Genomic DNA, 26,210 nt, shown 5'->3' with positions numbered 1-26,210 from the left:
CCTGCTATGTCAGACCCTGTGCTAAGTGTCACAGATACAAATAAAAATAATAACTGTCATCCTCAAGGAGCTTACAATCTAATGAGGCAAAATGCAAAAGGAAGGTGAAAAGAGCAGATGTGGGGCTAGAGGGCAAGAGAAGGCATTCATCATGGTAGAGAAGGTCAAAGCAATGTAGCTAGTGGGAAATGAGGAGAAGACTGCTAAGCACCCCTTTTCTTTTACAATTTTTAATTGAATTAATTAATTTAGAGTATTTTCCCATAGTTACATGATTCATGTTCTTTCCCTCCCCTTCTCTCTCCCCCTTCTGGGAGCCAACAAGCAATTCCACTGGGTTTTACATGTATCATTGTTCAAAACCTATTTCCATGTTATTAATATTTGCAATAGAGTGATCATTTAAAGTCAACATCCCCAATCATCTCCCCATTAAACCAAGTGATCAATCATATGTTTTCTTCTGTGTTTCTGCTCCCACACTTCTTTCTCTGGATGTGGATAGCATTCTTTCTTATAAGTGCCTCAGAATAATCCTGGACCATTGCATTGCTACTAGTAGAGAAGTCCATTACATTCGATTGTGCCAGTCTCTGTGTACAATGTTCTCCTGGTTCTGCTCCTTTCTGAGCACTCCTTTTCAATAGAGGGCCTTGAGACCATAGCTCTTGCCCTCTAATCAGAGGAGCAAAGGTTAATGATGTCAGGACCAGGCAAGATTCAATCTTGCTTGCATCATAATGAAGAGAAAGTTCCAAATTCCAAAACCCATGTAGCTGGAAGATGGAATGACAAGTAAGACCACTCACTTTCTCCAAAGAGTGGGAAGAAAGAAGAGAAAAACACGTATTTTCTCATCCTCAAAGTTATGAAGGAGAACAAACTGAAAAGGATGATGAGGCTCCCTACTCAATATCTTTATAGCATTGAGCCACAGCATCCCACCATACTCTATTATCAGCAAGCACACTGACATTGCTTTGCCTTTCATGTTTTATTCCTTTGGCTCCTTTACTTAGATCAATCTATTTCTCTAAGATAATGAGGTGTTCTTTGGTCTATTTTCTTTCAGTAAGAATTTAAAGTTTTTTTTTTCTTTTTAATCTTTCAGTAAAAAATATATGACTTGACAGGCTAGATACTTGGCAGCTTCACAAATATAAAAAACATTCCAAACTAAATACAAACAGGTTTTTTTTAATCCAGTGATTTATTAGAAATTCCTAACTTATCCTAAACAACTGATAGAAATAATAGCATTTTGAAAGGGAAATAATTAGAATTTTTGAATGAGAAGGTATCTTAGAAGTCATTTCTCCTGAAATATGAATCCCTTAGAAAAGAGCTGAACAGCCAGGTGGCACAGTGGATAGAGTGCTAGGCCTGGAGTCAGGAAGACTCATCTCCCTAAATTCAAATCTGGCCTTAGATACTTACTAGTTGTATGAACCTGGACATGTCACTTAACCCTGTTTGTCTCAGTTTTCTCGTTTGTCAAATGATCAGGAGAAGGAAATAACACATCATTGCAGTATCTCTGCCCAGAGTCATAAAGAATTGGACATGACAACTCTGGGAGGGGAAAAGAAGAAGGGTGGGAAAAATCATAAATCATGGAACCATAGAAAAATATTCTAAATAAATAAATTTTAAAAATAAAATAAAAGAATAACATAAAAAAGAGTTGGACATGACTGAGCCAAATAGGATTTAATGAGGCAAAATAACATGCAAAAGTACAGTGAAAGAAGGAGGTATGAGTAAATGTGGGGCTAGATAGAGAGCAAGCAAAGGCATTGGTGATGGTGGAGAAGATCAAAACAGTATAGTTAATGGGAAATGGGGAGAAGACTGTGCTGAGCCTCCCTTTGTATCAGGGACCCTTGAATACATGACTCTTGCCCTCTAGTCCAAGCAAAGCAAGGAAGATCATATTAAAAATATGATCTCATTTGATTGTCACAATAACTCTACGTGGTAGGTAGCTGGACCCAGGAAGAATATGGATGGATCAAAACCAATCACTTAGTGCTGAGTCAAACTGGATCATGTCACATGCAAAGAACATGTATTTATGGAGGCAAGAGTACATCATAGAAAAAGAATAGAAATTAGGGTTGGGAAACTTGGATTTGACCCCCTGGATCTGACCCTCAGAAGCTTTGCAACTATTGTCAACAAAGAATAGAAAAATGGAATAATTGGTGGCAGCTAGGTAGCTCAGTGGATTGATAGCCAGGTCTACGTTCAAATGTGGACTCAAACACTTCTTAGCTGTGTGACCCTGGGCAAGTCACTCAACACCCCCTTACCATTCTTCTGCCTTGGAACCAATATGCAGGATTGATTCTAAGATGGAAGGTAAGGATTTTTTAAAAGGAAAGAAAAGAATAATGGGATAATAGATAAGTCAGATTTTTTTTTCATTTTATAGATAGGTAAAGTGAGACTCAAGATGATTGCCACTTGCTTTAAGTCACATAGTTAAATATCAGAGGTAGGATTTGAACCCAGATCCTCTGATTCCTGAACATTACTCTTTCTCTTGTACCATATCACCTTAATTAACCATATTATCAACCTAGTTCTTCATCTACAATTAGTGTTGGTTTCAGTTCTGTGTGGTTCTTTATGGCTCCATTTGGGGGTTTAAGTGGTTTGCTACTTCCTTCTCCAGTTCATTTGATAGATGGGGCAATGAGGCTAGATTTGAACCTAGGACCTCTCATTTTCAGGCCTGGCACTCTATCTACTGAGCTCTACTTAGCTTCTCCTGCATGATTGATTTTCAAATAAATTTAAGGTCTCTGGTGAATCATATAAAGAACTCTATTGTATGAAAAATAACACAATTATAATAGCTATAATCCCATCTCAGAAATATATTATAGACATTTGAAAAACAAACTACTTTAAACTTATCAATCAACAAGCATTTCAAGTGTTTGCTATGTGCCAGGCATTGTGCTGCATGACGGCTTTTTATTTTTTTTCCAGCCCTTTCTATATTTGTAGATTGGTACTTCCTCTGCAACTCCTAATCTTAGAGTTGTCTAGGGATATCCAAATTAAGTGGCTTACCCAGAGTCATGCAAGCATAGAGAAAAAAACATGACTTAAGTTAAGATCTTCCCAATTCCAAGGGCAGCTAGCTCTATCCAGGCCCTTTCTAGTCCTACCCTTGGGGCTCTTATATTAGAGGACCTATAGGTACACATACAGGTAGCTTTAGTAAATATGCAAAGTAATATGCAAGGTCATTTTGGAAAATTTGGAAAAAGAAAACTAGCAAATGGAGAAAAGGCTGTTTGAGCAGAGGCTATATGACCGCCATTTTGTCTTCGTAGCTGATAACTCAAAGAACTCAGTTAAAACAGAAAGACATTGTTTTGGGTAACCAAATAAGTATGATATTTTAGAAATCTGCACATTTTTAGGGCTTCTAAAATAAATAGTCTACCCTATATTACCAGAAAGAACATTTTTACTGCAAAATAAGGCCATTCAAAGAGATTTTTCAGTAAAAATTCCAGTGAATTATTAAGGGCATATTTTGATTTTACCTACTCATATGAAATGTTAATACATTTGTGTGTTTCAAGGGTTTAAAAAACTGTAAGCTGCCAAAGGCTAGCATGCGCCACCTCCTGGTGGATATAAGCATTTATATATTTCCACATAAGTTTCTATAAACATCAAAATATTAGAATGTACCAGATTCACAAAATAACTGGAAAACTGAGTTGTGGGTCAGTTGGATCAAATAGTGGTTTCATTTCCCTCTCTTTTCCAGTAAGTTCGTTTATGAAAAAAGTTGGTTTTTTGGTTGTTGAGGTTAATTAGTATTTATTAAACATGGACTTAGCAGATACCTTGCTAAATGGTATCTGTGTTGATTTGGCCTGGTTTAACCTAATAACATAGTTTTAAAAAAAAAGAGAGAGAGAATTAACAAAAAGCCCTTTGAAGGCCAAATTTTGAACTAGGCCTCATTAGTTCATGCTTACTCAGAAGCTCCCACCTTAGGGACAACTGAGTAGACTCCACTGGGCCTGGAATCAGGAAAATCTGAGTACTAATGCAGCCTCAGACATTTACTATCTATGTGACCCTGGGCATGTCCCTGTTTATCTCAGTTCCTCATCTGTAAAGCAGGAGAAGGAAATGGTAAACCCTTCAGTATCTTTGCCAGGAAAAAAACTCTAGTGGGGTCACAAAGGATCTTCATAAAGACACCAGTGAACAGCCTAAATCTATCTTTTTATCTATAAGAGTTGAACAAATTGAAATATCGCCATATCTGCAAGCCATTTGGCTTAGCTAATAAGTGCTTTACATAAAGGTATCTTTTAAAACTCTAACTTCCATCTTAGAATCAAAATGTAATATTAGTTCCAAGGCAGAAGAACAGTAAGGGGTAGACAGTGGGGGTTGAGTGACTTGCCCAGGGTCACCCAGCTAGAAAGTGTCTGAGGCCAAATTTAAACCAAGGACTTCCCATCTCCAGGCCTGGCTCTTTATATATTGAGCTACCTGCCAGTCCATAATACAGTAAGTTTAAGTATAACTCAGTAAGCTATCAGGACTATCAGCCTATAAACCCATAAAAAACCCATTTTTAAAAAACCTATATTAAAAAAATCTATTTTAAAAAGTAGATATCAGCCTACAAGCAGCTGGAAGGCAGCTTAACGGAAACATTGGAGTTTTGGGAGCATCTCATTTCCCTAAAAGTTTTAGACACTTTCACATTAGTTGCTTCTTATGTCCTCTGACTATTTCCATAAGCTACAGGGGACTTGTTATGTTTATCCTTCTTACAGAAGGAGAAAATGAAACAAAGAAGACTTTTTCCCCTTTGGGGATTATTCCCTTGAGGGTATATTCCCTCAAATGGGATTGAAGGACCAAAGGACAACATTTAATTGCCCATATAATATAAATGTTGAATTAAACTGTTATGCATAACTTCCCAGCTCTTATTAGAGTCTTCTAAATTGCCCTTCCCAAAATTTGGACATTTCAGTGTCACTAATGAACTATCTCTTTTTTTTTTTAACCCTCATCTTCTGTGATTCCAAGGCAGAAGAACAATAAGGGCTAGGCTAAGTGACTTGCCCAGGGTGACACACCAAGGAAAGATCTGAGGCCAGAATTGAGCCCAGGACCTCTCATCTCTAAGGGCTAGGCCTCAATCCACTGAATCCCCCTAATGAACTATGTCTTAAGGAGAAGCTGTGCTAATCTCCAAACACAAGCTATGTAGCAGAAATCCTTAGAATGAGGCAATCTACTGAGTTTGGAGACAAGAGACCTGGATTCTTGTTCTGACTTTGCTGCCACCTTGTGACCTTGGGCAAGGGAGTTCATCTCTCTCCTCACTTTATCTGTCAGTATGAGGTCCAAGTTGAATGAATTCTTCTAAAGGACTCATCTGGTGTCAAGCAGCAAGTGATAGGTAGTCAAGACTTGTGACTCCCACCCATGAGAATGTTGCATAGAAATTGTGTGTATATGTGTGTGTGGCAAACTGATGAACTGAACCCTGGAACTACTCAAGAAACATCTGGTCAGGTTCCATCAGCTGTCACTAACTCTCCTTGTGAGCAGGAAAGTCACTTATTCTGAGTCTTGTTTGTGTCACCTGTAGAATGAGGATACTGGATCTTTCTCTTCTTTCTAAAAACCCTTCCTTTATATCTTAGAATCAATACTCAGTTTTGGTTCCAAGGCAGAAGAATGGTAAGAGCTAGACAATAGGGGTGAAGTGACAAAGTCCAGATTCACGCTTCTAGGAACTATACGAAGCCAGATTTGAACTCAGAATCTCCTATCTCTAAGCTTGGTTTTCTATCCACTTAGATACCTATCTGCCCCAAGGGTACTAGATCTTAAGATATCATCTTTGAACTTCCTTGAATCTCTTCTGCTTCTGGTAGCTTTCTACTTTGGATTTGCTCATTGCCAAGTCTCCTTATACTCAGGAACAACTTGGGAATAGGAACATGAACATTAAATGCTTAACCCTAGTGTTTGACTGAAAAGGAGTCTGACCTAGAATAAAATGCACCATTATGAATTAATTGTCTGTCTTGGGAGAAATCACATTGCCTCTGATGTTTATGTATGAATTTTTATTTATTATTTTTAATTCAGGAGCACAGAGAAAGAAAGAGTGGGAATGTTGATCAATTGTCCTGCCTACTATAATGTGTCTGCACCCAAAGCAGAGCTCCTGAACAAACTCAAGTCCATGCCTGCAGAGGGTGATGAGGATGAGGACCAGCTGGATGTCAATGAAAAGAAGGTAAATTCAGAGCAGGACATCCCCTGATTTTATACTCAGGGATGTGACCAGCTGATCAACAAGCATTGATTGGGGTAGCTAGGTGGCACCGTGTCAGAAAGAGTGCCAGATCTAGAGTCAGGAAGACTTTGGCTCAAATTTGGCCTTAGAGGTAGCATAGACACTTAACCCTGATTGCCTGGCCCTTCTGTCTTAGAATTGTTACTAAGACAGAAAGTAAGGATTAAAAACAAACAACCCCCCCCAAAAAATGTATTAAGGTGCTAAATGCCAGGGCTACAAAGAAAAACAGTGCCTGTTCTCAAGGAGGTCAAAGTCTAAATATATTTTTGATAGCCTTAAGAGAAGTATAACACTATAAATTTGACCAATCTGCAATAAAGCAACTGAGGCAGGGCTCCAGGCAACAACTGTTTATTAGAGGTACCTGGCCCCCTCCAACAAATAAGATCCCAGACTTGCCTTATGGTCTGAGATGCCTCCTTCTTCCAGAGTACAGCTTTTGTCCCTTTTAGGGCCCAGCTCAGTCTTTCTTCATGTGCCTGAAGAGTCATTGGTGGATTCCAAGCTTTTGGTACTCTAGTAGATTGTGTTGCTACTAGACAGCAGGGTGGACACATGACAAGTAGCCCATTGATTCCTCATCCTTAGGACATCACTGACTGTGGGTTCTGGACTGATATCCTTGAGTAAGGCTGCTAGGATGGGTCACAAGAAGCAAGAGGCACATAGCTGGGACTTTTCACTGAAGTTTGTGACATCTCTATCATACAGTATCTAAATGTTCGGGTGAGGACTTCTTTCTCTAATCTTGCAAGTCATGCTCACAGGTTATGAAGTTTAACATTTTAATAGGAGAAGAAAGGACCCATTCAGCTTTGATTTACATCTAATTACTCCTAATTATATTTAATATTAGTTGATTATCCTTAAAAAATAAATTATGATGGGGGGAAGCTGGGTTGCTCAGTGAATACAGAGCCAGACCTAGAGATTGAAGGTCCTGGGTTCAAATCTGGCCTTAGACACTTTCTAGCTGTGTGATCCTGGACAAGTCACCTGACCCCCATTGCCTAGCCCTTATACTCTTCTGCCTTGGAACCAATATTTCATTTTGATTGTAAGAGGGAAAGGAAGAGTTTTTTTAAAAGAGAGAAATATTTAGGAATTAATCACTACCCCTGTGAAAGCATATTAAACTGAATAATACTGATAAAATCATTGATCTAGGATGGCCAGGGGTCTACTCAAATAGAGTAGGGATCAAATTATTTCTCACAGAAGATTAAAGGGGCTGCTGGAGTCTCTTGGATGAGGTGGGAGACAGGAGGGAATGGGACTTGGTCAGATCTGATAAACTGGAGTGAGAAGACTCAAGGCAGGGGGACACCAACCAGCATGAGCAAAATGTTATCAGGGGAGTAGCTAGGTGACTCAGTGGATTGAAAGCCAGGCCTAGAAATGGGAGGTCCTGAGTTCAACTGTGATCCTCAGACCCTTCCTACCTGTGTGACCCTGGGCAAGTCACTTAAACTTATATCCTCAGTTTCCTTATTAAATATTCATATTTTTATTTTATATGTATATTTCTATATTGATATCATTTATAGATTACAGGTAATTTCCCTTCAAATAAGATGTGTACAGCACTTTACAAAGTTTAGAAAACTGTCACATGGAAGACAAAAATCTTAATTAGTTTTGGATATTTAGGGAGCCTTTCTCCCCCCCCAACCAATTAGAACCCGGTTCTGCAAGTTGCTAATTATCAGAAGGTAACTTCTTTATAGGAATACACAACTGCTTAGCACTTTAATGTCTCCCCATCCATGCCTTCATGAAAGTTCAAAGTATAAAAATAGAAAATTTTAGTCATAGGATTTGTCTTCATATGGAGATGTCTTTTCATAGAGGTCCAATATGAAAAATTTCTGTGATGATTCTTTTTTTTTAACCCTTGCCTTCCATCTTAGAATCAATACTATGCATTGGTTCCAAGACAGAAGAGCAGTAAGGGCTAGGCAATGGGGGTTAAATGACTTGCCCTGAGTCACACACCTAAGAAGTGTCTGAGGCCACATTTTCTAGGCCTTTCCATCACTAAGCTGGGACTTTCCAGGGAGCAAATTCACAGTGAATTGCTTTCTTGGAGCCCCTGACCCTCAGAGGGTGTCCTTAATCTTTTTTGTGGCTCAGATCCCAACACAGAAAGTAAAGTGGTTATTAAAAAAATTTTTGTTGTAAAAAAAATTTTTTTTTAATTTGTGGGCCCCTCTTGGATAGAGGGTATTGTCAATTCTTCCAGTGGAACTCCTCCAAGATCAAGTTTCCCCAAATATTGTTTCGTTTAGCACCTTTCCTGTGACCCCCATACTTCTGGTGTTCTCATGTTTATCTGCTTAAAAAATAGCTCCTCTCTTTGAAAGACAGAGTCTTTCAAAGATTTTTTTGAGATTTTCAGAGATTTATGGGCAGAATTATCTCTAGAGCAGGAACTCCTGTTGACAACACCATCTGCCTTTTTCCCCTCCAAACATGGGTGCTGGCAGGTGCTCAGCTGGTGCCGTGAATAGGGTGACACAATCTCAGGCAGTGTTAATTTTACCCTTTTTCTAACACCTACATCACAGCACACCCACTGTGTGGCATATTCCTATATAGCAAGGCTACTTGCCTAGCAGCTTCCTTTAAATTGGGATGCTCTGTCAGGATGTGGCTCCTCTTTTCATTTATTGGAAATATGATATTTCCAAGCATGTGTTAGGTTCATATGGTCTTCTTTTCATTTTATTTTTTAAAAGAACAATTTATTCAGTAACAATAACATTGTACAGATATAAAACTTTTTAAAAAAATTAAGTCTAATCAATTCAATAACCAATCCTGATTCCTGAGGACTAATAATGATCTGTGCTATCTACTTTTTTTTTTTGGTCAATTTCAAACGTTATTCCTTTGCTACAAAAATCATATTCTATTCTTCCCTCCCTCCCCCAACCCTTCCTGTTGTTGATGTGCAATTTCACTGGGTATTATGTGTCCTTGATCAGAACCTATTTCCATGCTGTTGATGTTTGCACTAGGATGTTCATTTAGAGTCTACATCCCCAATTTCTCATAGATCCCTCTGGGTTGTTCAGGATCACTGCATTGCCTCTAATGGAAAAGTTGATTACATTTGATTGTACCACAGTGTGGTGTACCACACCATCTCTGTGTACAATGTTCTCCTGGTTATGCTCCTTTTACTCTGCATCAATTCCTGTAGGTTGTTCCAGTCCCCATGGAATTCCTCTACTTTATTATTCCTTTGAGCACAATAGTTATTCCATCACCAATATATACCACAATTTGTTCAGCCATTCCCCAATTGAAGGGAATCCCCATATTTTCCATTTTTTTGCCACCACAAAGAGTGCAGCTATGAATATAAATATGAATATTCTTGTACATGTATTTTTCCTTATGGTCTCTTTGAGTTACAAACCCAGCCATGGTATGGCTGGATCAAAGGGCAGACAATCTTTTAAGCACCCTTTGGGCATAGTTCCAAATTGCCCTCTAGAATGGTTGGATCAGTTCACAACTCCACCAGCAATGCATTAATGTCCTGACTTTGCCACATCCCCTCCAGCATTCATTACTTTCCTTTGCTGTCATGTTAGCCAATCTGCTAGGTGTGAGGTGATACCTCAGAGTTTTTTTGATTTGCTTTCTCTGATTATAAGAGATTTAGAACACTTTTTCACGTGTGTGACCGCAAAAATATGGTTTCAAGACTGTGAATTGCCAAAACTGTAAAGATAATTTTAGTGTCTTGATTTTTTTATCAAAAATAAGTGGTTGCCATGGGAAAAATTCCCAAATATGAAATACCCAAGTCAGCTGGGTTTTATGGAGATTTTAATTAATACAAATGAAGGAATTAAGGGAAAGAAGAGAGACAGAGTAAGAGGAAATAGTAGGAAAGGGCCTGAGCTTTAAGAGAGACTAGTCAGTCTTTTATCACTCACCACAAGATAGCTCCTTTTAAAGAGAAATTTCTCTTATGTTACCTCCCCTAAATTTTCACATCTACCAATCACAGTAGACGTTTTCCACAGGACTGTCCATTCTTAATTCACATCTGCTTTTGTTATCACCTTCCCTGAGTAGACTAAAACTTCACACCTCTTGCTAAGCTTGCCCTTTGTAAGTTGCTTGACCTTTTAGTGATTAATTTAACCTTTATAGGTACTTAGTGCCCTTTTGTATTAGATCTAAAAACAGACCTAGCTTAAGGGTTTGGTTTCACTATAAGGTATGAGTTAGGGACTTTTTCATTGTTCAGTCATGAGTTTACAACTTTATCTAAGGCACTGTCTGAGCAGAGTGGAGTAAGTTTTAAAGTTTCCAATACATTCCTGATCAAGTACCTCCATTGTTTAAAATAGGGAATAGTTTAACCAAATCTTCTAAGGTATAGTCTGATCAATTTTAAGATTCACATGTGCTTATTAACAATTTTGATTTTGTTGAAAATTGCCTATTAATGTCACTTGCCCATTTTTTAAATGGAGAATGCCTTGATTTTTTGTACAATTGATTTAGCTCTTTGTAAATTTGATTAATTAGACCTTTATCAGAGGTTTTTATTATGAAGATTGTTTCCCAATTTGTTACTTCCCTTCTAATTTTAGTTATGTTGGTTTTGTTTGTACAAAATCTTTTTAATTTGATGTAATCAAAATTATTTATTTTACATTTTGTGACTTTTTCCAAGTCTTGCTTGGTTTTAAAGTCTTTTCTTTCCCAAAGGTCTGAAATGTATACTATTCTGTGTTCACATAATTTACTTATAGTTTCCTTCTTTATGTTCAAGTCATTCACCCATTCTGAGTTTATCTTGGTGTAGGATGTGAGATGTTGATCAAAACCTAATCTCTCCCAAACTGTCTATCTTTGAATTTTTCCAGCAGTTTTTATCAAATAGTGGATTTTTGTCCCAAAAGCTGGGATCTTTGGGTTTATCATAGACTGTCTTGCTGAGGTCACTTACCCCAAATCCTCCACTGATCCTCCTTTCTGTCTCTTAGCCAGTACCAAATTGTTTGGATGACCACTGCTTCATAGTATAGTTTGAGATCTGGTACTGCAAGGCCACCTTCCTTTACATTTTTTTCATTATTTCCCTGGATATCCTTGATCTGTTGTTCTTCCAAATGAATTTTGTTATGGTTTTTTCTAATTCAGTAAAAAAGTTTTTTGGAAGTTCAATAGGTATGGCACTAAATGAGTAAATCATAAATAAATAAGTAAATAATGAGGAGGATGGTCATTTTTATTATGTTTGCTTGTCCTACCCATGAGCAGTTAATGTTTTTCCAATTGTTTAGATCTAGTTTTAATTGTGTGGAAAGTGTTTTGTAGTTGTGTTCATATAGTTCCTGTGTTTGTCTCAGCAGATAGATTCCTAAGTATTTTATATTGTCTGGGGTGATTTTAAATGGAATTTCTCTTTCTAATTCTTGTTGCTGAGATGTGTTGGAGATATATAGAAATGCTGATGACTTGTGTGGATTTATTTTGTATCCTGCAACTTAGCTAAAGTTGTTGATTATTTCCACTACCTTTTGGTTGATTCTCTAGGATTCTTTAAGTAGACCATCATATCACCTGCAAAGAGCTTGGTCTCCTCATTGCCAATTTTAATATCTACATTTTTTTTTCTTCTCTAATTGCTACTGCTAGTGTTTCTAGTACAATTAAATAATAACGATGATAATGGGCATCCTTGTTTCACTCCGGATCTTATTGGGAATGCATCTAGTTTATCCCCATTGCAGATGATGATGGCTGATAGTTTTAGATAAATACTGTTTATTATTTTTAGGAAAGACCCTTCTATTCCTATACTTTCTAGTGTTTTCAATAGGAATGGGTGTTGTATTTTATCAAAGGCTTTTTCTGCATCTATTGAGATAATCATGTGATTTTTGTTGGTTTGCTTGTTGATATAGTCAATTATGTGGACAGTTTTCTTAACATTGAACCATCCTTGCATTCCTGGTATAAATCCAACCTGGTCATAGTATATAACCCTTGTGATGACTTGCTGGAGTCTTTTTGCTAGTATCCTATTTAAGAATTTTGCATCTATGTTCATTAAGGAGATTGGTCTATAGTTTTCTTTCTGTTTTTGACCTGCCTGGCTTTGGAATCATACCATATTTGTGTCATAAAAGGAATTTTGTAGAACTCCTTCTTTGCTTATTATGTGAAATAGTATTGGGATTAGCTGTTCTTTGAATGTTTGATAGAATTCACCTGGAGATTTTTTCTTAGGCAGTTCTTTGATGGCTTATTCAATTTCTTTTTCTGATATTTCTGAATATTCTGATATTCTGATTATTTAGGAATTCTATTTCTTCTTCTGTTAATCTAGGTAATTTGTATATTTATAAATATTCATCCATACCACCTAGATTGACATGTTTATTGTCATATAATTGGGCAAAATAGTTTTTAATGATTTCCTTAATTTCCTCTTCGTTGGAGGTGAGGTTTCCCTTTTCATATATGATACTGTTAATTTGATTTTCTTCTTTCCTTTTTTTTATTAAGTTGACCAGTACTTTGTCTATTTCATTTGTTTTTTCAAAATACCAGCTTCTAGTCTTATTTATTATTTCAATAGTTCTTTCACTTTGGATTTTATTAATTTCCTCCTTAATTTTTAGGATCTCTAATTTAGTTTTCTTCTGGGGATTTTTGATTTGTTCACTTTCAAGTTTTTTTATTTGCATGTCCAATTCATTGAACTCTGCCCTCCCTAATTTGTTAATATATGAATTCAAGGATATAAATTTCCCCCTGAGTACTACTTTGGCTGCTTCCCATCAATTTTGAAAGGATCTCATCATTGTCATTTTCTTCAATGAAATTATTAATTGTTTCTGTGATTTGTTCTCTAACCGATTTTGGAGAATCATATTATTTAATTTCCAATTAATTTTTTATTTGGCTCTCCATGTACCCTTACTGATCATTATTTTATTGCCTTCTGATCTGAAAAGGTTACATTTATTATTTCTTCTTTTCTGCATTTGTTTGCCATGTTTTTATGACCTAGTCCATGGTCAGTCTTTGTGAATGTGCCATGTGGTGGTGCTGAAAAGAAGGTGTATTCCTTTTTGTCCCTATTTATTTTTCTCCATATATCTATTAACTCTAATTTTTCTAAGATTTCATTCACCTCACTTAAGAAAGAGGTAACCTCTTTCTTATTTAGTTTTTTTATTTGATTTATCTAAATTTGATAGTGACAGATTCAGGTCTCCCACTAGTATAATTTTATTATCTTTTTCCTCCTTCAATTCCACTAGTTTCTCCTTTAGAAATTTGGTGCTGTGATGATTAAAATAGTGGGAGTCATAAACTGTTACAGATAAAAGAGTGGTTGGCTGTGACCCCAGAAAATATGGTTTCAAGACAGTGTCTTGTTTGAAATCTTATATTTATAAGGTGGTCACCAGGGAAAATTTCCCAAATATTAAATATACTCAAGTCAGCTGGGTTTTATAGAGATTTTAATTAATACAAATGAGGAATTAATGAAAGAGAGAGAGAGAGAGAGAGAGAGAGAGAGAGAGAGAGAGAGAGAGAGAGAGAGAGAGAGAGAGAGAGAGAGAGAGAGAGAGAGAGAGAAGGAAATAATGAGAAAAAGGGCTAGACCGACCTAGGCCAGCATGAGCCAGCCTAGGCTGAAAACCCTAAGAGAGAGATCAGTCAGTCTTTTATCCACTCACCACAAGATTTGTCCCAAGCAAGATTCTAGTGTTCAGAGAGGCACCAGCTGCCTCCTCCAATTCAGCTTTTCCCAGCTGAATTTCCAGAGAGAGTTCTGAGACAGTCCCTTCTCTCAGCTTTTCATCTCCTTTTAAAGGGAATTTTCTCCTATGTCACCTCGCCTAAGTTCTCACATCTACCAATCACAGTAGACGGTTTCCAAAGGACAGACCATTCTTAATTCACACCTAAGTAGACTTAAACTTTTGATTAAGTTCACACCTGAAAAAACCTCTGAGTAAGTTCTCACCTCTTTGCTCCTTGTAAATTCACAAGTTGCCTGACCTTTATAGGTACTTAGCACCCTTTTGTATTAGATCTAAAAATATGCACAGCTTAAGAACTTTTGGGTTTAAGTATTTTTCATTGTTCAGCATGGAGTTTCTTCCCCTAAAGCATGCTTAAGTAGGGGTGGAGTAGAGGTCTCACATTCCTGATCTAAGTTCCTTCATTGTTTAAAATGGGGAATGGTCTTAACCAAATCTTATGAAGTAGGCTCTGAGAATTTTTAAGATTCACAGTGCATACATGTTGATTAGTGATTTTCCTCATTGTCTATACTCCCTTTTATCAGGATGATTTTACCTTCCCTACCCTTTTTAATCAGATCTATTTTTACTTTGGCTTTGTCAGATATCATTATTGCAACTCCTGCCTTCTTTCTATCAGTTGAGGTCCAATAGTTTTTTCTCCAATCTTTAATTCCTACCTTGTGAGTGTCTACTCGCCTCAGGTGTGTTTCTTGTAGACCACATATGGTAGGATTTTGGATTCTAATCTACTGTCCTATTTGTTTTCGTTTTATGGGTAAGGTCATCTTATTCACATTCAAAGTTATGATTGTCACTTGTGTATTCCCCAGCATTTTGATATCTTCTCCTAGTTCTGTCCTTTCTTCTTTTGCTATATCTTTTTAAACCAGTGGTTTACTTTTAATCAATCCCCCTAATCCCCTTCCTTAGTATGCTTCCCTTTCTGGCCCCTCCCTTTTTGTTCCCTTTTTGTTTTTGTAGGGTCTGTTAAGTTCCCTCCCCCTTCTCTTTCCCTCCCTTTTTGTATTCCCCTTAGTTTTCCCTTCTAACTTATAGATAAGATAGAATTCAAGACCTCAATGGATCTAGATGCTCTTCCCTCTCAGAATTTATTTCACTGAGAGTAAGGTTTAAGTATTACCTACCAGCACTCTTTTCCTCTCCTTCTTATAAGAGTATTCTCCCTCCTCCCTTCCCATGCATATCTTTGTATGATAAAGATTATCCTATTTATTTTATTTCTTCAAGTATCTCTTGGTGCCATCTTCGATTTCCCCCCTCCATTTTTCTTTTTTTGAACATCATTTAATAGCACTTATTACTCCAATCTCTTCCTGTGAATGATTCTTCTAATTACTATAATAGTGAATATAATTTTTGAGTTACAAATAACATTTTCCACATACATTAATATATAAAATGTTATCTAATTGTAGCCCTTAAAGAAGAAAGTTTGAATAAAAAACCATTTTCCCCCTTTCCCTCTCTTTCTTATTTACCTTTTCATGTTTCTCTTGATCTTTGTGTTTGGATAGCAAATTTTCCACTTAGTTCTGGTCTTTTCTTTACAAAAACATGGAAATCTTCTATTTTGTTGAATGCCCATACTTTCCCCTGGAAGTATATAGTCAGTTTTGATGGATAGATGATCCTTGATTGAAGACCCAGTTCTCTTGCCTTTCTGAATATCATGTTCCAAGCCTTTAGTGTGGAAGCTGCCATGTCTTGTGTGATCCTGATTGGTGCTCCTTGGTATCTGAATTGTCTCCTTTTGGCTTCTTGTAGTATTTTCTCCTTAGCTTGAAAGCCCTGGAATTTGGCAATTACATTCCTGGGAGTTATCTTTTGAGGATTTAGTGTATAGGGTGTTCTATGAACTCTTTCAATGTTTATTTTGCCCCCTTTTCAAGGACATCAGGGCAGTTTTCTTGGATGATTTCTTGTAGTATGATGTCAAGATTTCTGTTTATTTCTGGGTTTTCAGGTAGACCAATGATTCTCAAATTGTCTCTCCATGATCTGTTTTCCTGATCTGTCATCTTCTCAGTGAGATATTTTATGTTTTCTTCTATTTTGTCAATCGTTTGACTTTGCTTTATTAATTCTTGCTGTCTTGCAAGATCATTGTCTTCCAATTGCCTAATTCTGGATTTTAAAGACTGGTTTTCCTTTTCAATTTGGTCTATCATGCTTTTCATGGCTTCCAGCTGTTTCTAGAATCGGAAGTTCTTGTCCTTTACACTGTTATTTTCTCTTTGAACTATTTCCCACTTTTCTTGCCAGAAGGCTTCCATCTTTTTGATAAGCTCCAATTAAAATTCTTCAAGAGCTTGTGGACAATTTTCATTTTGGGGGGAAGGTTTTGGTGCATTTATTTGAATTTCCTCCTCTATTTCCTCTGTAGCCTGAGTTTTTCCTCCATAAAAATTTCTGAGGGTCAATCCCTTCTTCCTGTTTTCCTTGGAGGGAGGTTGTTGCTCCTGGGCACAATTTGCCATCACTGTGGAGCCTTTTCCTTCCCTTTTTTAGGCAGAAATCTGAGTGAGATGGGCAGGCTCTCTGTGTATGGAGTTAAGGAGCAAGGATTTTGCCTGAGGCAACCTCTCGAATCTCTGTAGCTTCTACTATTTTTTTTTTGAAACCCTTACCTTCCGTCTTGGAGTCAATACTGTGTATTGGCTCCAAGGCAGAAGAGTGGTAAGGGCCAGGCAATGCGGATCAAGTGACTTGCCCAGGGTCACTAGGAAGTGGCTGAGGCCAGATTTGAACCAGGACCTCCCGTCTCTAAGCCTGGTTCTCAATCCACTGAGCTACCCAGCTGCCCCCCTAGCTTCTACTATTCACTGCCCTTCTCTGTGCTCTCTCTCTGTGGGCACTCAAAGTCTGCTCTCTTCAGCCTGCTGGGGTTTCAGGTATAGCTACTCTCAGGGGTAGGTCTTTGGTGGTCTTAGTCAGCTGCTAAAGACCTAGAGGTGTCCCTTACTCACTCTCGAGGTGCCCTTTGCTCACTCACTGATTCTAGTTCAACCTGGCTCTGGCTCTATAGGTAGGGTGGGGGAGGGTAGATCAGCTCACTTTTTGGTGGGAGCTTTTTCACCCCCTTATAGTGTAGAAATGCCCAAATCCCATGTGCCTTCAATACTGCGCCCTACTGTAGAATCCCTTCGTTCTTATGATTTTGTTTTTTGTTTTGTTTTTTTTTTGGTCTTTTGAGGTAGTCTATATCTGTGGGTGCTGAGGAGAGGATGAGTCTTATGTCTAGACTGCCGCCATGTTTACCCAGTAGTCTGTCTGGTCTTCTTTTTAAAAACAATTCTATGTGAGGCCATGAGCCAGGTTACCAGATTCCCCCCTGCTATCTCTTATTGAATATTGACCCCCATATTCTTTTCTTTTTAAACCCTTTTCTTCCATCTCAGAATCAATACTATATATTGGTTCTAAGGCAGAAGAGCAGTAAGGGCTAGGCAATGGGGGTTAAGTGACTTGCCCAGGGTCACACAGCTAGGATGTATCTGAGACCAGATTTGAACCCAGGACCTCCCTGGTTCTCAATCCACTGAGCCACCTAGCTGCCCCTTTACCACCATATTCTGATCAAATCATCAAATTATCTTGACAAGTTGGGTTGCCCTCCTTAAAATGCCAGGATAGCAATTAACCTGTTGCCTTTTTCCCCCTTCCCTAGTTTGATGTTTACTTGGAAAATGTGCTTTTTAATTATACAGACATGTATTAAGTTTCTCTCAGCAAGGTGGTGTCCTTGGATACCAAAGATTAAATAAGGCACAAATTGTCCTCAAAGCACTTACAGCCTAAGTGAAGGGGGAAGATGTATGCAACTATGAGAGGGAGCCGCTGGGTGGCTCAGCAGATTGAAAGCCAGGTCTAGAGATGAGAGGTCCTGAGTTCAAATCTGGCCTCAGATACCTCCTAGTTGTGTGACCCTGGGCAAGTCCCTTAACTCCCGTTGTCTAGCTTTTACTGCTCTTCTGCTTTTGGAACCAGTACACAGAATTGATTCTAAGATGGAAGGTAAGAGTCTAATAATAATAATTGATATAAGACAAAAAGTGGTCAGTACAAGGGAGAAAGGGTTCATAGAAACTCGAGAAGGCAGAAATCACTTTTACCTGTGGAAGTAGTGCAGATAGTTGTGTTAGTAACCATTGAGTTGGTTCTTGAAAGCACAGAAGGATGGAGAGAGGAATGGTTAATTATAGGAATGAAGAAGAGTGTGAGCAAAGTTCAGAGGGGTGATGAGAATTTCCAGAAAGGAAAGGAACAAGCCTTTACTAAGCATCTGCCAGCCACTTTCCTAACTGCTGATGGTATATAACTGATGGTATTTTCCTGGAAATACCATCTCATTTGATCCAGAGTCACCTGATAAGGTAGGTGCTGTCATGAGCCCCATTTTACAGATGAAGAAAACTGACAAGGTAGACAAGGGATAAATGATTTGCTCAGGAGCACACAGCTAGTAAGTGTCTGAGTCTGGATTTGAATTTGAGTTTTCCTGTCTATCCAATGAGCCACCTAGCTGCCCTGTCTCTAAGCACAGCCTCTCTCTTGAACCAAGCCTTGGCAGGTAGAGGACATCCAAGACTGACATCAACCTACATTTTGCTCTTTTTAGCCTTTAAATTTTAATATCCCAGTGAGTTTACTCTATTTATCGTTATAGGCCAAACTCATCAGAAGCCTGAGGCATAAACTGGAGTCCCTGAAGGAAGCAAAAGAAAGTTTGTTCATGGATATAAAGCTCAACAATGCCCTGGGAGAAGAAGTGGAAGTTCTGGTCTGCAAACTCTGCAAGCCCAATGAACTAGACAAGTACAAGATGTTTGTAGGCGACCTTGACAAGGTTGTGAACCTCCTGCTTTCCCTCTCGGGACGTCTGGCCCGGGTAGAAAATGTCCTCAGTGGCCTGGGGGAAGATGCTGATAGTGAAGAGTGGGTAGGTACCTATCCCCTATACAAAAGTCAAGTCAACACCCATTTATTAAGCCAGGCACTATACCAGAGTGGGGTTATGAAGAAAGACAAAAGGAGAGCAGTGGATGGAGAGCCATGCAAAAGACAGGAGGGATTGGGTTCAAATCTGGCCTCAAGTCACTTCCTGCCTGTGTGACCCTAGGCAAGTTACAATTGCCTAGCCCTTTCCTTTCTTCTGCTTTGGCAGTGATATGCAGTATTGATTCTAAGACAGATGGGAAGGGAGATATCGGGAGCTGTCCAAGCTTTTTTTTTATCTTTATTTTGAGATTAGGTGTCCTATCTCACCCATTCTACAATGGCCTGGTCACACTACAAATCAGTTCTGAAACATTGATTTGTCCACTGTTCCCTGAGGTTCACCATATTGGTGGAGAGTGTAGACATTCATTTGTCTTTGTCCTTACGTCAGTTCAAAACTCCTATGCTCAAGCAATCCACCAGCCTCCACCTCCCTGGTAGAACACAAACTTTAAAGAATATATGCCATTTATTCTGACAATTATCATGTGTTAAGCACCTGGGATTGCAGCAATAAAATGAATCCATTAAGTATTTTCAGGGCCTCTCTGTATCCTTCATCCCCCAAATATTTCCATCATCTTTTATTCAGGTAGACATAAAGAAAGTGAGTGTGGCAGATGGGTGGGAAGGTAGAATGATTTCCATGGAGTCTTTTCAAAATCCTTTTTCATTTCTTCTCAAAGGAAGAATTTAATTTGAAAAGAAACCCAGAGACTTAAATGCAAGGTACTATTTCTATTTCACTATTCCATGTACACAAGGAAGATAAGGATGTTCTGAATATTTACCATTCCTAAGGGATATTCCTGACATGAAGGCTGTATCTCTTTCCTTCCTTCCTTTCTCCTCCTTCCATCCCAATCCAATCCTCACTTGTTCAGTAGCTGTAGAGATAGCTAAATGTGTAAGAAACAAATCTTGATCTAGGTTATGGCATTTAAAATTTTTTTTTTTAAGTTTTAAAGAGGAGAATGAAATAGCTAGTGGATTAAATTTAAATATCAAAGGTATTTTGGTGGGTTTTTTCTTACAAGTTAATATTCTAAGTCCTAAACTATTTTAAAATTGTTTTCTTGATTTGTTCTAAAATACTTATTTTTTTATTTTTCTCAAAGTATTAGATTGGATCTTTAGGGAAAAGATCTGGGGAATCTGGGACAGAGATGCTTTAATTAATCTTTAGGGAACCCCCACATGAATGTGTGTGCTAAAGTAAATCTGTGTAACCTTGGAATAGGTTGATTTCTATTTTAACCTTTGCAAATTTTTTTTTCTTCAAAATGTCAAGAATATTTTTTATCCTTCTAATTAGACTTTGAGTTATAAGTTAAAATCATACATTGGGCCAAATGCCATTAAAACTATAAAACTATGAAGATATACATATGGTATGTTGCATTTGTTTGGAGTTTTTTTAAATTAGTTTCTTATAATGTCCTTTTGTGATTGGTCTTTTTTTCCCCTCATAATATCAGGCATTTTTAAGAAGACGTAATAGAGAACTAGAAAGTCAAATGAGTGTATGTAAAAATATATATTTGGTGCTTTGCAAATCTTTAAAGCACTATATCGGTGCTAAATATTATTTAACTCTTGCTCTAATTATTTTTCAAATTTCAAATTTAGATTTTCAAAATTAGATTTTATTACCCTTTACACGCTTAGCTTTCAGTGTTCCTATGCATAGAACAAAAAGAGAAAGGTCAAATATACACCTGTATATTCCTGGAATAGAACCTTGGGAATCCATCAATGTTAGACCCCTTCCTTGCCCTACCTGCCCTTGCCTGAATAGCAAGATTCCCACTCGACTTCCTGCAAATTCCATAATATCTCTAAAATAAATACTAAATGCAAGAAAACTAGCCTGCATTAGTTTGGGGTTTTGTTGTTTGTTAGTTTGTTTTTAAACTCTTACCTTCCATCTCAGAATGGATACTGAGTGTCAGTTCGGTAGGTAGAAGAGTTAGGCAGTGAGGGTTAAATGACTTGCCCAGTGTCACTCAGTCTGAGGCTAGATTTGAACCCAGAACTTCCTGTCTCCAGGGCTAGTTCTCTATCCACTGAGATGCTCAATGGTCTCCTGTATTTGTTTCTTAATAGGATTGTCTGAAACCTTGATTTAAAAAAAAATTATCAAAATCTTTTTAGGCAGCTAGATTGTGCAGTGGAAAGAGAGTATTAGCCATGGAGTCAGGAAGACCTGAGTTTGAATCTTGCCTCAAATACTTATTAGTTATGTCGACATGTCACTTACTGACCTCTCAACCCCTCAGTTTCTTCATTTGTAAAATGAGGATAATAATAATACCCACCTTCCAGGGATCAAATCAAATATATGTTTACTGCCTTGCAAAAATAGGAAGCACTATAAAAATGTTATTATATCCCCTTGCTTTGTAATTGTACCACCACCCCCTCACTCAAATCCTTTGCAAGCCATCCCTGGTAATATAAAATAAAAATGAAATGTAGGTCAGTATCACTAACACCTCAGCTGAGCCTGACATTGTAGACAAAGCCCTTCACCCATAGTCCCCCACCAGTCTTCCAGCCAATGACCATTTATGAAGTATTTACTATATGCTCAGTACCTTTGCAAACAAAGGGAAGAAGGAACATTTTCTCATTTCTTCTTTGGCCCCAGGCTTAGTCATTGTAGTTACATAATGTTTCATTTTTTGAGCATTGTTCTTTAGGGCAGTCATTGGGGTGATGAATAGAGCACTGGGCCTGGAGTCAGGAAGAGCTGAGCTCAAACTTGACCTCAGGCACTAGATTTGTGCCTCTGAAAAAGTCCTCTCCATTTGCCTCAGTTTCCTCAACTGTAAAACAAGGATAATAATAGCACCAACCTCCCAGAGTTGTTTTGAGGATCAAATGAGATATTTGCAAAGAGGGACACAGTATCTTGCCCATAGTAGGCACTCTATAAATGCTCATTCCTGTCTCCTTTCCTTTCCTTTCCATTGTACTCATTCTGTGTTTGGTTTCCCAGTTCTGCATCACTTCCTATTAGTTTTCCCAGAGTTCTTTGAATCCTTCACAGTTATCCTTTGTTATGGACAATAATAATCTATTACATTCATGCATCTCACCTAAATCATCCCAGAGTTAGTATTATTTTATCCTCTATTCCAGTTCTCAAGGTCTAGTCTGGGAGTCCCTGAATATGTTTCAGTAGTTGTTACACAAGGTCAATACTATTTTTATGGTGTTATGGATGTAGTCCACATAAACAAAAGTTATTTAGAGGCCTCAATAATTCTTTCAGAGCACAAAGGAGTTTTGAGACCAAAAAGATTGAGAACCACTACTCTGTTCCAAGAAAAATTAAGCTGAGAAAAGGGGTCGACAAGATGAAGTTTTTAATTGTAGGTCTCACTAGTGTAGGAAATAATCTGTTCAAGGGAAAAAAAAAACATTCAAAATTTGGAGAGAAGTTTCAGGTTGGCTTTCGTCATCAGTGAAGTCACAGCCCAATCCAGCAACAATGACTCCTACTCTGGGTTCTAATTTCTTTTCCAGTCTGCCTACAAAAACAACAAAACAACAGTCCAGAAAACCAGAGGAAATGTTTAGAGAATGTGTATCACCATTGTTGATACATAAAGTATCAACTTCAAGTAAGGTTCAAAGATGGGAGAGAAGAAATTTCATAGTAATTTAGTCATATTATCACAGTAACGAGGCTTTTAGATCTTCTCTGACTGTCCTTTTCTCTACCCAAGAAAAGGTACTGCTATGTCATAGCTTCAATTGATTTCAGATAATCCCCTCAGACTGAAGCCAATAAGGAGGCCTCTTTTTTTAAACCCTTACCTTCTCTCTTGGAATTGATACAAAAGGGGGAAAGTGAGGAGATGGGAGGTCCCTGACCTCAGACACTTCCTAGTTTACTTAACCCTGTTTGTCTAGTCTTTACTGCTTTTCTGCCTTAGAACGAATATATAGTATTGATTCCAAGATGGAAAGCAAGAGTTAAAAAAAGAAAAAGAATTGGTACTAAGTATCAGTTCCAAAGCAGAAAAGCAGTAAGGGGGTTAAGTGACTTGCCCAATTCCATGAGATATCTAAGGCCAGATTTAAACCCAGGTCCTTCTCCAGACTTACTCATAGGGGATTTAAAGTTGTGCCTTCCTTACCATTTCTTGCCTTATTAATTAGTTGACTGATTATTATTAGTAATAACTAGTTGATCACTTATTATTGAATTAATTCATCCTTGCCATAATTAATAAACTTCTTTTGATGTGCCAGAGCTCTCTAAATGAGAAGAAAAAGGTGTTAGCTGGACAGCATGAAGATGCTCGGGAGCTCAAGGAGAACCTAGACCGGAGAGAGCGTGTGGTTTTGGACATCTTGGCCAATTACCTCACCACTGAGCAACTCCAGGACTACCAACACTTTGTGAAGATGAAGTCAACACTCCTCATTGAGCAGCGAAAACTGGATGACAAGATCAAACTGGGGCAGGAGCAGCTTAACTGCCTGCTGGAAAGTCTTCCCAGGGACTTCCTCACTGAGGCCAGGACCCCAGCTGCCCCTTTGACTCCCGAAACTGAGATGACCCCTGATGGAGACTGTACATTCAGAAGTGGGCTTCCACCATTGATCTCTTCCCTTTAGCCTTAAACCCTATAAGACCTAACAAAGAACTTGGCTTTACTCTCAAGATTATTTAATATGATCAGTTTTCAAATTCCAGTTCAATTTAAAAAATTATAGGATTTTGGCATTTTTAATGGGAGGGAAAAAATGGAAAAAAAATACACTTCTGGAGTTTGGGGTTTTTTTTCTCCTCCCAGTTTCCCAAATGTAATCCTTTCTATTTTTCCATGGTAGGAAGAAGAACACTGAACCTGGAGGTTGGTTAAAGGGTGGTTGATTCTTTAGCTTTTAACCAGACTGAGACAACATAAAACAAGTATGTTTTACCTTCAAGAATATGTACTGATCTTCTGTCTCCTGGGTAAAGTGCCCTATATAATGATAGAGTAGATATGCACTAAAGAAGGGTCTGTAAAATAAAGTCTAAAAAAATATGAAGAGAAAGGAGGGGGAACCCTAAACATTGTCACTATTTATATTTTTTAAATGAATAAGGATGTGTAAATGTTTGTTTATATGCTAATCAGTTACTTAACTCTATGGTGGACACAGGAAACCCTATTATAATGAGGTCTTTGGTGAAAATCTTTAATGAGACCAAGAAGCCCAAAGATAAGTACACCAAGCATAAGAATCTGTACTCCCCCTCCCCATCTCTGTCTATTGTCTGTCTGTCTCTTCCCCTACGCCTATCTCTCTGCCTCTCTCTTCATCTCTGTCTCTCCCCCATCTTCTCTCTCCTTTCTCCCTCTGTCTCTGTCTCTCTGTCCCTGTATGTCCCTTTGTCGAAGTAATTCAAGGGATAGAAAGTTAAGGACAAAATTCTGTTCTCACTTAGGCTATCCTGAATAGAAAATGTTCCCGGGTTATCTACTTTCTCATCACTGTGTCTTGGAACGGAGTCCCACTTCTGACACATACTGTGACTGTTTTCCTTGGGAAATTCTCTTCACCTCTGACTTCTGGTGATGTCACAATTAGCCAGCCACAAGTGACTTGTGCCACCAAACCCAAATTAAAATGTAATTGGAAAGTCTTTAACAACAACAAAAATAATTAAACTATAATACATGATGTTAATGACATGTGGTTTTTAAAGTCAATATGCAGGGCCCAAGGATAAGTTTCTACTTGAATTTGACATCACTGGAGGCAATTCTAAATTGCCAAAGAGGCATTGGCCTGCCCTGGTAGAGGGAGGTCCCAATTTGTTCAAGCAGGGGGCAAATTCAAAATGGAAATGATATCATTTCCCTAGCCAATTACAAGCTGAACTCCTTCATCCCCAGTTCAGGACTTGGACTTCATTCAGGGGAGTGCTGAAACCAGCTTACACTGATGTTAAATGTTCAGCCTAAGCATTTACATTTTAGAAATCAGCAAACTGCTGCAAAGAAGGGTTTGATTTATTGTCCTGTTGATTATTTGGACTTGTGAAAATGATGGATGTTAATAATGTTAATAATGCAGATTAAACTTAAGTGCATCATGAGTACTTTTTGGGGAGGGAGAGCTAGTTGTTAAACATTTACCAGCACACTCCTGGAATTAATACAGCCTGACATTTGGTGTTTGGGTGTTTGTTTGTTTGTTCTAACTTCCTAATGAAATTTACACGATGTTTTAAGGATGCTTTTTTGTTTGCTTGCTTTTTTCTAAGATGGTGGAACTTGCCAGCAACATTTTTCTATCAGTGAGAGAATTTTATTTTCATTGTCTTTTTTAGATAGGATATTTCATACTTACAAAATATCATGCCATTAACCCGATCTAAAAAGATGGAAATGAAGTCAAAGGACCAAGAGAGAAAAATCACTCTAGCATTTTTAGTGAATTTATCAGTTGTCAAGAATCTATTTAAGGAGTAGTAGCCAGGTAAGCAAAATGACTCCATTAGAGATCTATCCCACTAGGTGCTGCTGTGACTAGAACTCTGGGACTGGAGTCAGAAAGACCTGAGTTCAAATGTGGCCTTAGACACTTACTAGCTATGTAACCCTGGGCTTATCCCATCTGTCTCAGTTTCTTTATTTGTAAACTAGGGATAGTAACATGTTGTATCTCTCCAGGGTGGTGTTGAGGGCAAATAAGAGAATGTTTGCAAACCTTAAAATATTATACAAATGCTTGCTATAGTTATTGTTACTACAAAATGGTATGCAAAGACAAAAAAATAAATAATGCACATTTGGTGTTTTAAACTTACTTTCCTTGAATCAGCTGCTCTAGGCTCTGAAACCTTTCATACTTGGTGGCCCACTAGATACTAATGATTTGGCCTTGCTTCTGCCTGACCATATTTCCCAGGTTGCCCAGAAGAAATAAGGTGGCTAAGATAGCATGGGTTGGAGGTGAGAACATGAAGACTAATTTATTTTACACTACATAACAATATTTTTTAAATTCTTGGT

At 37.9% G+C, this 26,210-nt stretch overlaps 1 protein-coding gene across 6 annotated transcripts in view; it reads left to right on the top strand.

Annotated features, from left to right (window-relative positions):
- SHROOM3 (shroom family member 3) overlaps positions 1-26,004 on the top strand; it is a 262,210-nt gene extending 236,206 nt beyond the window's left edge. For all 6 annotated transcript variants that reach the window (XM_056803258.1, XM_056803257.1, XM_007495798.2 and 3 more), the window contains 3 exons: positions 6,157-6,307; positions 18,854-19,126; positions 23,449-26,004. In XM_056803258.1, the coding sequence (XP_056659236.1) occupies positions 6,157-6,307; positions 18,854-19,126; positions 23,449-23,817 (793 nt within the window). In that variant the 3' untranslated portion in view covers positions 23,818-26,004. The remainder of the gene's footprint in view (positions 1-6,156; positions 6,308-18,853; positions 19,127-23,448) is intronic.
- Positions 26,005-26,210: the final 206 nt, after the last annotated feature.

Source organism: Monodelphis domestica, chromosome 6 (assembly GCF_027887165.1).
Source record: "Monodelphis domestica isolate mMonDom1 chromosome 6, mMonDom1.pri, whole genome shotgun sequence".
In the NCBI taxonomy this organism is placed as follows: Eukaryota; Metazoa; Chordata; class Mammalia; order Didelphimorphia; family Didelphidae; genus Monodelphis; species Monodelphis domestica.
Note: the sequence above shows the minus strand (reverse complement) of the source record. Positions and strands in the feature narration are given on the sequence as shown.